Below are 12893 nucleotides of genomic sequence, written 5' to 3'. Positions count from 1 at the left end.
TGCTCATTTTAATTTAAATAATCTCATTATTTATTTATAAAATATCCAAAATATTAAAAAAAAAAAAACATCACATCACTTTTAAATTATTAGTTATTTACTTAATTTTAACAGAACATTGTAACTCCACAACTCTTTATTCTATAGCATAAAAACATTTTTTAGTAAAAATTAATAAAATATATAAAGTACATTATTAAATATTGTAGTTAATAAATGCAATAAAATAATAGAACTTTAGTTGTTGAATTACACAATGAAGAAAACTAATTTAATTTTTTTTTTTTTTGTACTTGTGAAATATCACTTAAAATTTAAATCTTAAAACTATTTACATCTAAAAATAATATCAGTTCAAGTTTAAGTCACCAAATATTTCTATACAAATATTGTACTAATAATTGTTAAACTTAAATAACAAATATATTAACAATACATTACAATTATTTTATCGGAGATCTAACAAGTATCATTTCCATTTGTTGGGGGTTTTAAAATGTAATGTTCATTTTCAAAGTCATTGCTAATCATTAGTTCTTTAAAAATTTCTTTGGCATTTTGCTTTTTAGATATAACAATATATCTATTTTCGTGATGTCCATAACTTTTGGTCTTCAAACCATACTTTATGCAATGCCTAAAAAGATGAAAATAAATCAATCATATACAAACAAAGAAAACAAAAAGATTTTAGACTTTACGTGTGAATCATTGTACGCTCCTCTTTAGAAAATTCAGTTGAAAATGCTAGTTTTCTTTTTGAACTCTCCAAAAATTTCGTCACGTATATTCTAATTTCTTTTTGGAAAGCAATTTTGCGTTTCAAATTGTTAGCAAATGGTTTGGAACCACCCAGTCCCAAATTTTTTGGAAGTTGAACAATTCTGTAAGGTAATAATTTATATTAATACAAATTATACCAAGTCGTTTTAAGAATATTATTTTTAATATGTTTGACTATCATAATATAATATATAATATATATATAATTTTTAACAGTTTAATTTTTATTGGCTTAGTATTACATTATGAGAATATTGAGGAATAATTTATTTTATTATAGACTTTTTAAATAAATTTAAACTTAATGAAATATGTCAAACATATCATTAGACCTCATTTTGAATAAATGTATATTACTCTATAGGATTTAAACGCCCTTGACCATTCTTCCCTAAACCACTACCTTGCTGCCAACCCATCATTTTTAAAATTTTATTGCCAATATTATCTTCTGACAATTTTGCTTCATTTGTGGAATCACCAACAGTAGTATCTAGAGATTTTGAATCATTATCATTTATAATAGAACTTTTAGAAATAAGTTCTAATTCTTCATCTTCTTTTTCCTATAGAAAAATATTTTATAATATAAATACATAAAATAAGTAAATTTAGTATTAGATATTTTTATTTTATTACCTGAACAATAAAACACTTTTCTTTGAGAATATTAAATGCAGCTTTTGATGCTTCCTTTCTAGCTATTTTAAAAGATGGTCCAGAACCAGAAGCAATTAATTTTTTTTTTATGAACAAATTACTTTGGCTAGAAATAAATAATAATAAATTACTATTCACATAAAAATAATAAATAAAATAATCTTGAGCAATATATTAAACATAAGATACTCCCAACAGAAGTAAGATTGGTTTTCATTTTACAATAAACATATTACCTTATTGCTTATAGATTACTTATAGATATATTTTAAATATGAATATATGAATTCACAAATAATAAAATTAAAATATTATTCTATTATTAAATTATTCTATATTATAATTAAAGATACAACTATTACTTTTAAAAAATAAAAAATTAAGTAACATTAATATTTTTATTTAGATACTTAATCAAAAAAACTTGTACATTTAAGATTTAAAAAAAAAAATTTAAAATCATGTAAAGAAATAAACACTGATAATTGAATGAACTCTTGTTACTTTTAGTAAATTTGAAAGATTTTCATGAAAAATATATATATATATATATATATATATATATATTTAAAGATTTTCAAAGAAATATTCAATACAATTTATTTGTAAATGATAACAATATCTGTATGTATGTATGTATGTATGTATGTATATAAGATAAGATAATTTAATTTTGAATTGACAGACAAGTATCCATTATAATCATTTAACAATATTGATTCATTAAGATTGGATAAATACTTATATATTGATAATCAAATTGAAAATTTGCTTCTAACACCCAAATACTTCAGTATCTTACATTTAAATAAATCACTTTCTACACAGTTATTAATTACATTAGTGATGGATCTAAACTTCGATTGAATTTGAATGATGGTTTTGATATACCGCAAAAAGTACACGATCGATCAATAATATCATAAGGTTCTTCATTATCTTTTCGAAATAATAATATAAAACCAGGCAAAATATAATCGGAATCATAAGGTGTGGATTGAATTTTTTTTACATTTGATTGACTATTGTTTATCATCTGTATTGCAGTCTGAGTATTTCCTGTAATTTATAATGTACACTCTTAAATTTATACATGGATACAAATTAATTGTTTATTCGTTATAGGATAGTTAATTTAATTAATACTAAACAAATTTAAAATACAGAAACGCATACCCTTAGCTTTTGCTTCAGCAACAGTTGAAGCTGCTACAAATGTTTTTTGTAACTTTAATTTACGTTTTTCTCTGAAGTCATCGGCCAAACCTTTAGATAGTTTTTCGATTAAGTCCATAGTTTGTTTTGGATAACTTTAAAAATATAAAAATATAAAACGTTTTCAACAAATTACTTTATTCAATAAATTGAAATATTCATGATCTCACCTGCAACCCAAAAATTCCACATTGAAAAAAATTTGAGCCAAACTCACTAATCGATTTTCAGGATACTTCATTTTGTGAGTGATTAAAAATTTTTGCCTCAATTGCCAATGTTCTTCGGTTTCATGTTCACTCTTGTATTGCTCGATATCCCAGGAAGTGTCGAAACTCATTTTGATTCTGGACACCTCACTGGAAACCTATAAATAGTCTGAATTATAATAATTACCAAGTAAAAATATAATATATTGTCAATGTGTACTTGTTTAAAAAGAAAATCTTTGTAGAACGCTAATCAATTTAAAACTTCTCGATTGTCTAAAAAATAAAAATATATTAAAAATATTTTTCTATAGATTTTATTAAAATAATGATTATAAATGTATTATAAATTAATGATTTGAGTACTGAATGCAACAGTTTAATACCTAAAAAAACAATTAAAACATGATTAAAAGACAATCGAGTTTTTGCAAATCAATGGAAACAATAATACAAGAACAATACGTATAGTCGAACAGAAACGATACAATGAAAGGTAAACTGAACGTAGTATGGGTTACCATATATTATTATAAAACGCACATCAGTACATAACGTATTTTTTACAATTAATATGACCATCGTTATATATTTAAACTGGTCATAGTCCAGGTCCTCGATTCATAATGAAAAAAAAAAAAAATTAAAGTGTTTTTTACCTCGACGCGTTGAACACTGGACCGTTCTCGACTCTCAGCTCACTCCCGTCGACACGTACCGACAATAATTGTCACCGGATCGTTGAGAACGTTTGTTACGTTTCTTCTTCGCGGTCGCGACGAGCAGCCAAATTTACGGTGCTGTGTAGCGTCCGACCGACGAATCCTTCGCGTTCCTTCCACGGCCACGGATCGTGCGCGCACGATTGCAAACGGACGCTGATTATCGCGTTCGCTTTACGAACTATTCGGTTTATCTGAACTCTGTTTCGTGTCTCTACTTCGGCCGGCGAAGGGACCAAACATGATAACAAGGCGTGATAACGTGAATCCGCGGGAGCACGGTCTCCGATAACGTAATCAGTTTGTCCGCGCAGACGTTGTCGCGGTCGCCGCACACCGAGTTGTGTTTATTATCGCAGCACGAAAATATTACAGGATTCCACGCCGTTTTTTATTCTCCTGTGTCCTTATAGTCGATTGAGATTAGAGAGTATGCGGTTTTCGAACCGACAGTCGAGACCGATTTTTATTTTCACTCGTTCACACGAACCCGAATCTGCCGTTTTGTCGTGTCGGTCATTCCACCGTATTATGAAGTCAACGGCTGTACAATTTGGGAACGAGTACTATACTTGGACCATATAGAATACGGCCTTTAACAATGTATGATTACGTCGATTTCGTCACTGCAAATCGTTTTCGGTCATACGGTATCGTACCAGATTCGGTCTATCGTAGTCTATCTACGTATTCATTCCGATTCCATTGACCAATCGTGCATCATTCTCCATCTGTCTTTATGCCAGATATCAACATTTTTGAGTTTTAAGTATTTCGATTACAATTCATAAGTACGTAATGGAGCCCAAAACATTTCTTTGTCTCTTAACAGGATGTACCCAGAGCATTTGATTTGAAATCCGTTGCTGTTGACAATACATGCATTACTAGAGTTTTATTATAAATATATTCAAATCCATCTTTACGTATCAAGATGAGCATATGTTACGAATTACGCTGAAAACTGTATAGGTATAGTAGGGTAGTGTATGTTGTAGGGTAAAATAACTGTACCATCTGAACAGTCCAATAAAAAGACATAACGAGTCTAGAAAATATCTGATATGGTAAGAATATCGAATGGTGTGAACAAATTATTATCATATTAATCATGGTTAGACTAAATATACTCCTTAGGTTAAATGATAAATTTTTGTCATTAAAATAAAAAGAGGAAATGTTTGCTGACGAAAAACAAATTAAAACTGTTTTTTTACTTGGGTAGTCCCATGATAAAATTATGATGAAGTTAATATTGACACAGTCACATTCCGGCTACTTCAATAACTGAGCCTCTTTCAAACGATTCAACAGTCGGTGGCTGTTCATTGAACACTCTAATTATCATTATTTTGTAAGAATGATAATTATTTAGATTATATGGTAATAATTAGGTTTAGCTAAATAGACATATTGTAGAATGAACCAAGTTCAAGAGTATGATTCTATTGATAAATGTGAATAAGAAAATGAGTCGTTTGAAGTTGGTTTTATTGAAATATAAATTTTAATGCAGTTGTAAAGAAAGAAAAAGTGATCTGAATGTAGAGTAAACGTTACTTAGGTATTCTAATGTAATATATAATAAAAATAAACCTATTTTATGAGCGACTATCATTAAGTGAAAACACTCCCTATAGGTTCACAAACACCTCAATATATATCTTCAGAAACATCATAGAAACTGAAATTGGAAAAAAAAATTAATGAAAGTTAGGTAAAATTTAATTGTTTAGTAATTAATAAGTATTGATATTATTTATTCAGTTAAGTACTGGAAAATTATGCAATAAAACTGAAACTTGTTCAAAAAACAAATAAGCAAGTTTATAGCATGTACACAGTTATTTGTATGGCACTATACATGTTAACAACGGTTCTCAAACTGTGGTACGCGTACCACTAGTGGTACGCGAAAGGCCGTGATAGAACGGAAATTAAAAATTTGATATTTAACTCTTATATTAATTTAAAAACACAAATACATTTTTATTATAAATAAATAGTAATTTTATTGTAGTATTTTAATGCCTTTATGTTTAAAATAAATGTATTTTATTATGTAAAGTTTATATGGTTCTATTATTAGTGGTACATTACTGATAATATATTCAAGTGGTACGCGAAAAAAAAAGTTTGAGAACCGCTGCATGTTAATATAACTCATATAATTTATGTAAATAAAAGTAATTACAGCTACTTGTGTGTATGGTTATTGCAAATTACATTTAATTAATTTTTGTACTTACTTAAATCCATGTATTAGGTTATTAAATTACTTTTTCCCTTCAGTATTATGTAGTAAATGTCTTCAAAATATATGAATAACAAAGGTTTTTATTTTTTAATTTAAATATACTAATAATTCTTTATATTTAAACTGAATACTAGTATTCATAGATAAGAATATTAAATATATATATATATATATATGCAATGAAATCGCATGAGTATTTGTATTAATTGTATAAATTCTCGCATGAAAATCATAGTTATTAATTGGTACGTATAAGTCTTATATCCCCATTTTCATACAAATCCAAGTATTTTATCATGGATTATCTATGTTATAAAAGTATTCTTGTTCAGTCAATTTTGATATGTACACATAATTATTATATTTTTCATATTTTTGAATAAATAGCTAAAGTTATTAAATAAACAATTTTCTATAACAGTATGAACTAATAAAAACTATTTGAAGTTTAAATATCAAACAAATGACACCAAAATACTTATAAAACAATCTCTCTATGTTTGCTACAAATTTATATTAACTATAGAATAAACTAATTTGTTTAAAATTAATTAATTTAAACAAATTAATTTATCAAAATAAAGGAATTTTAAAATAGGTATTAAATGAAACATTAAACGACTGATAACAAAATTTTTGATTTATTTTACAAACATTATAATTATAAAAATATACACAACATATTTAATTCAAAATATAAAACATAAAATAACCTTATTATGTATTATACATATTAATATGATTTTCATTTGCATATTTGTTAAATATTAATCAATCAATATAACAGTAATAGCATTCTGCAACACAAAATGACTACTAAAATTATTTTAAATCTTTATATTTAAAAAAAATAATTATGTAACATTTTTTATTTTATAAAATGTAATATATTTAAAAAATTGATTTATAAAAAAATGCAATGAAATATTTGTCAATTGGAATGTCAAAATGAATACATTTATTAAGTAGTATCTGTGGCGTAGCCAGGGATGGCAAAGGGGTTGGCTGTATTTTTTTTTTTTTTATTATTGATTTTAAATCGGTAAGTCCATAGATTATAAATGAAAAGTTTATAAGTAAATACTTATTCTAGTAGTTTTCTTATTTAGTGTAGTATAGAAGTCTGATAGATTTAGAAGGATATGAAAACAGAAAAAGAAATACTGACTGATTTTATTAAGAAATCACCTAGGAGGATGAAAGTTGTAGATTGGAGTAATAGCACATAATAATATCTAATATTCAAAATATTCAACTTATATTTATTAATTTGTTGTCAATAAATTATTATAAATAAAAAGTTGTTATATATTTTATTCATTTCAGCAGTATGTATTTAGTATTATATGTGGTCAAATAATAATTAAGTATACAAATTAGGTATCTTTTTTTTTTTTTATAATGAATACAATAGAAATTGAATTTATAAAAGATTTTTTATTGGCCACCTCCTTTTAGAAATCCTGGCTATGCCACTAAATAGTATGTTAGTAATTTCTTAAACATAACTATACAATTAATGTTATATATTGTTATAGTATAGCAACATATTGAATTAATAAATTACATTTCCAAAAACCAGTTTGAATTTAAAATAAACCATACCATAACATTTTCATAAAATCATATTTTAACAATTAAATTATTACTATAAATTAATGTTTTGAGTATAATCATAATCTATAGTTGGAATAACTGACTGAACAAATTTTAAAAATATAATCAAATACATGTGCACTTTTATATGTTTGCCTCCTTTAACCACCATCTTGATTAGCTTTTTCATTACATCTGCATGTCTGTCAATACAAATCAAATTATGTACATTTATTAATCCTATACTTAACAAGAATTATGTTAACAATCAATATAGTTAGTTTTTAAATATTATAAAAATAATGGTATAAAAAAATAAATATTTATATTTATAATACAGAATAGTTATGAAAAGTTCACTGATATTAAAAACCTGCACGGCCCGGGATTTGGGCCAGGTCGAATTCTATAAAATAACAAGACGGGATGGACTTTTCTTAAACTAAAGGCGGGAATACTATCAAATATAAATTATAGACACGTACAATTGAAGCAAGATGAAATTTACTTGTTATTTTTATTATGAAGAAATACTAATTACGGGCCAGGACTGGATTTTCTAAAAATATTACCGAGCCGTATCGGGCTGGGCTTACACACAAAAAAATATTACTGGGCTGGGCTGTCAAAAAGTATTATATAGCCGGATCGAACTATAAATTATCAGTCCATGCAAACCTCTAATAGATATATTATTATATTATAACAATCTATTTTATACTAATATATAATCACCATTGTTATTAAACATACATTATTTTGAAATTCATTTTGAGCAAATTAGTATTTCAGAGTTAAATTTTCATAACTAATAATGAGTTGTAACTTTATTATAAAGAAATTAATATTGAACAAATTTCGAAAAAGTAAGTATTTTTAGTGTTAAAAATATACATACTTGCAGGGATGTATAGAGGCCATCGGTGGACCTGGAATATGAGGATGGGATTCCATGGTAACAGTTTTTTTTGCATAATCTTGGCTCACGTCTTCATACATTTCTTCAACACTTAGAGGTACTCGGTTCTACAAAAAAATAGTAATAATAAGTTTTAGTTGAAAATTAAATAGATTAAAAAGAATTAATAAAATTCAATATGTTAAAATATTTACTTCATTGTATCCATAAAGCCACAACCTAGGAGTTTGGTAGAACTTATCATAGGTAATATGTAAATCATATGTTCTAGTTTTCAATATAGCATCAGAAGATGAACTTAATATTTCTTTTTCCTTTTTTTTTTCTGGATAAACAATTGCCTTAAAAATAATGTAATAATTTAATGTTAAAGATTATTTATAAGACATAATATTTAATACTAATAGTATTAAGCCGATGATTAATTATAATTCTTAAATTATGAGCATTGAAGAAATATTTTAGTATTTATATTAGTTAAATAGTTAATTATATTTAAGAAAATAATTTCAAGAAATATTATTCATAATAAGGGGGGAAAATAAGAGATGTTTGAAAGTAAAAATTAAAAAAATAAAGTAAAGTAATTTTAACATTTCCAAAACAAATTATAATAAATTACATGATAATTGTAATTTTATGTAATAGCAAACATATAAAAATATATTTTTATTGAAACTTTTGCTTTAAAAGTATTAATTTATATTCATTTGATTGTATTATCATAAAAAGTGCTAACATTTTTATTTATATAAGATCACTCTTTCATATTAACATTAAATAATAAATATTAAAACTAAATTATTAATTTGAAGGTATAATTGTTTAAGTAACTAATAAGTCACATATTATGCATAAAGAGCTTAAACATAATCTGTGAAAAAATATACTTTTTCTAATATACCGTTAACATATAAAAGGTAAGCAATACTAAAATTATTATACATTTTATAAGCTATGAACAACAAAATTTACAGATTCATCTTCAAGTAAACCACTCTCTACAAATGCATCCATATCCATAGCTTCACCTTCATCACTATCATCATCATCATCATCAGCTAAATAACTTCTTATATTTTTATTTTCTACAGATGCGTTATTAGAAATTTGATCATCATTACCGACATCGTCCTATAAATATTTACCATATTAAAATATAAAATAATAGGTATTTACTTAATAATAGTAATGAAAACTTATTAATTTATAGATATACTAACATAATCAACATAAGTAAATATAATAAATCTTACTTACTGTAATTAATAAATCAGATATTTCTTCACTCAAAGATAAAGGATCAAAATGATGAGTTTCAACCCATCCTTCATTGCCTCCTTCTGATTCAACAATATTTTCTTGAATTTCACAATTCTCAACCTAAAGAAAAATAATTGAATTAATTAATTATATTAAGACTAATTTAATTAACTACATAAAAATAACATAATATCCATATCTATAATCGTACTAAAACTAATGGCTTACTTGTTTATATCGGCGTAAGCATGGAACATTTTTTGTTATCAAATATTGTTTATTTTTTGGCAAATAAGATTTAATTTTGCAATCGTCACCACAAGCCCATTCCCAAGTCGGACATGAATGTACCAAATGGTCACCAGCAGTTACAAATTCATTCGGTGTAATAACACCCGTTTCTTTGAATCTTGTCTCCTATAAAACAAGTAATGTAATGAGTACATAATATTTCAGAGAGTAGAAATAGTGTGTACAGTACAAGAGTAATATTAATTACTGAACACACATTAAAAATTCTGAAATATAGTAGTGTATAAACAATCAACAGTGTATTTGTTGGTTATTATAACAAGCCTTTCAGTAAACACTAATAAAACCGGATTCACACAAAACAAAACTGTCTGTTCACTAGATTGGACAGGCAAGACATGGTTATCGGATCGATTTCTTTTGCGTAAATTCGTTATTGCTTGATTAGGGCGTGTAAAAATTACCTTCAACACCGGTGTTAAGAATCCAGCGACACCCAACGCAGTGCCTTTGACAGAGTTAATAACGTTTTGCATGATTACAACGGGCACGACAGTCAGTGCGACGCACGCGATACAAAGAGAACAGTAGGCATAGGCAGTGCAATACAGGCGGGCACTTCACGAGGTGGAAACGGTCACGACTGACTGGTTTGGCCGCCGAATAAAACGATATGCGCGCACACGCGATGATGTTCAACTAAATTCGATAATTTATTCCGGATTCTAGAACGAAGAGAGAATGAAGTATAAAAAGTAGAAACTACCTGGGCAAGAAGACGTGGGAATGAAACTCGAATTAATATTCAACATTCCAGCGGAGCAGTTCACTGCTGCGCAGTGGACAGTGGACGGGTCACTTTGTGAAAACTGATCTAGCAGCAGTAGTGAATACTGATGATAAAAAAAAAAAAAAGTGATAATATTTCAAACACGTTTCGATAGACAAAAAAAAAAAAAAACAAAAATGTGAATAAATAATAATAAATGACTCGACGGCCCTGACCGCAATGTGACGGCGAGGTGAAATGGTACTATGCCCTATCTGCTAAACGCGTCACTACGTCCACGTTAGAATACGTACTCGCGTCGATAAACGGTAAAATATTATTGCCAGTTGTGCGTTTATTATTCGGGTAAAAAAGTATTCGGCGTTGTTACAATTATTTTACGTTCGCAAGGTCCTCCGGAAGATTATCTTGAACGTTTACTCGTTCGGAAGAATACCTTAAATGTTTACTCGTCCGGGTTCCGTTTTGTTCCGTCGTCTATTGGCTTATCTGTAAAATAAAATTGGTTACGCGACGAGGGCGAAAACAATGTGAAAACGTAATGGTGATCACGAACGATAAGGATTGCGGATAAAATCGTAACATTCGTTTTCAACATTTCCCCCGGTGTCGGGAAAAACGTGTGCGGTGATGATTTCTTTGAAAGAAAAATTCCACCGCTAACTTCGGTGCCGTATCTGCTTTGTCGTTGATCCCGACTCTCATTGATAAACCGACAAAAAAATATAACGTTTTTAATAGTATTTTTCAGTCGGTGTATATTACGTTTAATATAAATATATCGTTAAGATGTTGATCGATTGATTGAGTGGAATCAATGGCGTAGTTACCGCAGGAAAAACAGAAGCAACGGGGTTCAAATAATATGTGATAAATTGTATTCATCTATTTAATTATGATTTTAATATTATTATTAATTGTTAAATAAATGTTGAATGCGATATAAATGTGATTGGGTTAATCTTATAAAAAAAGACCATAAATTTGATCACAGCAATGTTTTAATGACAGAGGTTCTATTAGGTAAGACGAGAAATATATTTTGCCTAGTTGGATAGGTGGACCTAGACTGAGTAGAGGTAGCAATTGCTCGGAACAAAATGCGTAGTAGCGACCGGAGCCATGGGTTGTAGGCAATAAGCGTGCGCAGAGAATATTGGCAGGGTAATAATGCGTAACACATTAAAATTTAATATTAACAACAACATTTTGTTGGGACGGGGTAACATTTTCATTCAACTTAATAATTATATTTTTCCAGTATTCCTATACATATTCTTATCCGTTTGCGAACGTTTCGAAGTTATTGTGATTGCGATAGTATTGAATATTTTGGTGCTCAAAGTGCCTACCGCGTAGGAACGATTTAAAAGGTTTTTACAAAACGCGCGCACGATTTGAAACGCCCCGCGAGTAGTACTCGGAGCTTGTGCGTATACGCGAGTGGAAAAATAGAAAACCGAGAAAAAACACGTATACAATACGTGTAGTTATTTACACTGTATTGCACAGGTGTAGTTAACGACGCGATGTACACGTTTTCAACAAACAATCGCGGTTTTTTTCATATCAAACTTTATTGTACAGATTGATTACAGAATCGATCAACCTACCTACCTCCCGTAAGCTTATTCGGCTCGTGCTGGAGGTGGGAAGGTTATGATTACTATTAATTAATAATACTGTAAAGCACGAAGGTAAATATCAACACTCGGGAATCATAATCGAATAAATAGTTGATCGTAAATCAAACGAACGCAATAAATACCCCAAAAAAATAAATAAACTTATAAAGAATATGGTATGATGTTAAAACAATAAGTTTCGTCGTGAACCGCCGCCGTTCTCGCGACGCGTTGCAAAACGTCTAACGACTAACCGCGAACAATCGAAACACGATCATCTGCGACGTTAAAACCGGCAGCGGGTTCCGCGCAATTGTCGTTTGCTATCATTGTTATTATCGCATTGCCGCGGATACGTGTAATCGCGGTACGATGCTCGTGTGTTCGTGTACGCGCGTTTGAATGCATATCTATTGTTACAGTTAAACCGTCCGCGCGGGACTGCGTTCCGTAACGATGTCGCCCGTTCGCCGTCGATTTACGCGCACCTCGTCGTCGCGTTCAATCCGCCGTGTTCTACGCGCCGTCGTTCACGTCGTCGCGTTACTAGCCGCGTAGAGAAATCGTCTCCGTTCAACCTCGTTCGCGCGTCCCCCCCCCCC

At 28.7% G+C, this 12893-nt stretch overlaps 2 protein-coding genes across 4 annotated transcripts; both read right to left on the bottom strand.

Moving 5' to 3' along the window:
* Nucleotides 1-379: 379 nt before the first annotated feature.
* LOC112689881 (NF-kappa-B-repressing factor-like) lies at nt 380-3837 on the bottom strand. Of its 2 annotated transcripts, XM_025563759.1 has the most exons (9): nt 3527-3837; nt 3088-3143; nt 2829-3025; nt 2620-2753; nt 2283-2502; nt 1423-1549; nt 1141-1349; nt 702-884; nt 380-637 (listed from the first exon to the last, which is right to left on the bottom strand). In XM_025563759.1, the coding sequence occupies exons 3-9, from the start codon at nt 2996-2998 to the stop codon at nt 460-462; spliced, it is 1221 nt and encodes a 406-aa protein (XP_025419544.1). In that variant the 5' UTR covers nt 2999-3025; nt 3088-3143; nt 3527-3837; the 3' UTR covers nt 380-459. The 2 variants fall into 2 exon arrangements, with proteins under 2 accessions (XP_025419544.1, XP_025419549.1); XM_025563764.1 differs by lacking the exon at nt 3088-3143.
* Nucleotides 3838-7437: 3600 nt separating this feature from the next.
* LOC112690021 (ubiquitin-like-conjugating enzyme ATG3) lies at nt 7438-11546 on the bottom strand. 2 transcript variants are annotated; one of them, XM_025563919.1, is made up of 8 exons: nt 11223-11546; nt 10341-11155; nt 9853-10041; nt 9622-9744; nt 9337-9495; nt 8556-8702; nt 8341-8468; nt 7438-7645 (listed from the first exon to the last, which is right to left on the bottom strand). In XM_025563919.1, exons 2-8 carry the CDS (start codon nt 10410-10412, stop codon nt 7495-7497), a joined length of 969 nt encoding a protein of 322 aa, XP_025419704.1. In that variant the 5' UTR covers nt 10413-11155; nt 11223-11546; the 3' UTR covers nt 7438-7494. The 2 variants fall into 2 exon arrangements, with proteins under 2 accessions (XP_025419704.1, XP_025419697.1); XM_025563912.1 differs by having other exon boundaries at nt 10341-11546.
* Between the last annotated feature and the right edge of the window lie 1347 nt (nt 11547-12893).

The sequence above is a fragment of the Sipha flava genome, unplaced genomic scaffold (assembly GCF_003268045.1).
Source record: "Sipha flava isolate LNK unplaced genomic scaffold, YSA_version1 113_pilon_pilon, whole genome shotgun sequence".
NCBI lineage: Eukaryota > Metazoa > Arthropoda > Insecta > Hemiptera > Aphididae > Sipha > Sipha flava.
The sequence above is the reverse complement of the archived record's forward strand: the minus strand, read 5'-3'. Positions and strand labels throughout refer to the sequence as shown.

Bases quoted from the DNA above. Each gene is read 5' to 3' on its own strand.
- LOC112689881 (XM_025563759.1), bottom strand. From the start codon at position 2,998: ATGAGTTTCGACACTTCCTGGGATATCGAGCAATACAAGAGTGAACAT. The intron at 1,550-2,282 runs GTAATTAATAAC...ATTTATTTCTAG, and splicing joins AGTTTAGATCCATCACTAAT to CCAAAGTAATTTGTTCATAA. The intron at 638-701 runs GTAAAGTCTAAA...TCATCTTTTTAG, and splicing joins GAGCGTACAATGATTCACAC to GCATTGCATAAAGTATGGTT.
- LOC112690021 (XM_025563912.1), bottom strand. From the start codon at position 10,412: ATGCAAAACGTTATTAACTCTGTCAAAGGCACTGCGTTGGGTGTCGCT. The intron at 9,496-9,621 runs GTAAGTAAGATT...AAATATTTATAG, and splicing joins TATCTGATTTATTAATTACA to GACGATGTCGGTAATGATGA. The intron at 8,703-9,336 runs GTAAATTTTGTT...ATTATTTTTAAG, and splicing joins GTTTACTTGAAGATGAATCT to GCAATTGTTTATCCAGAAAA.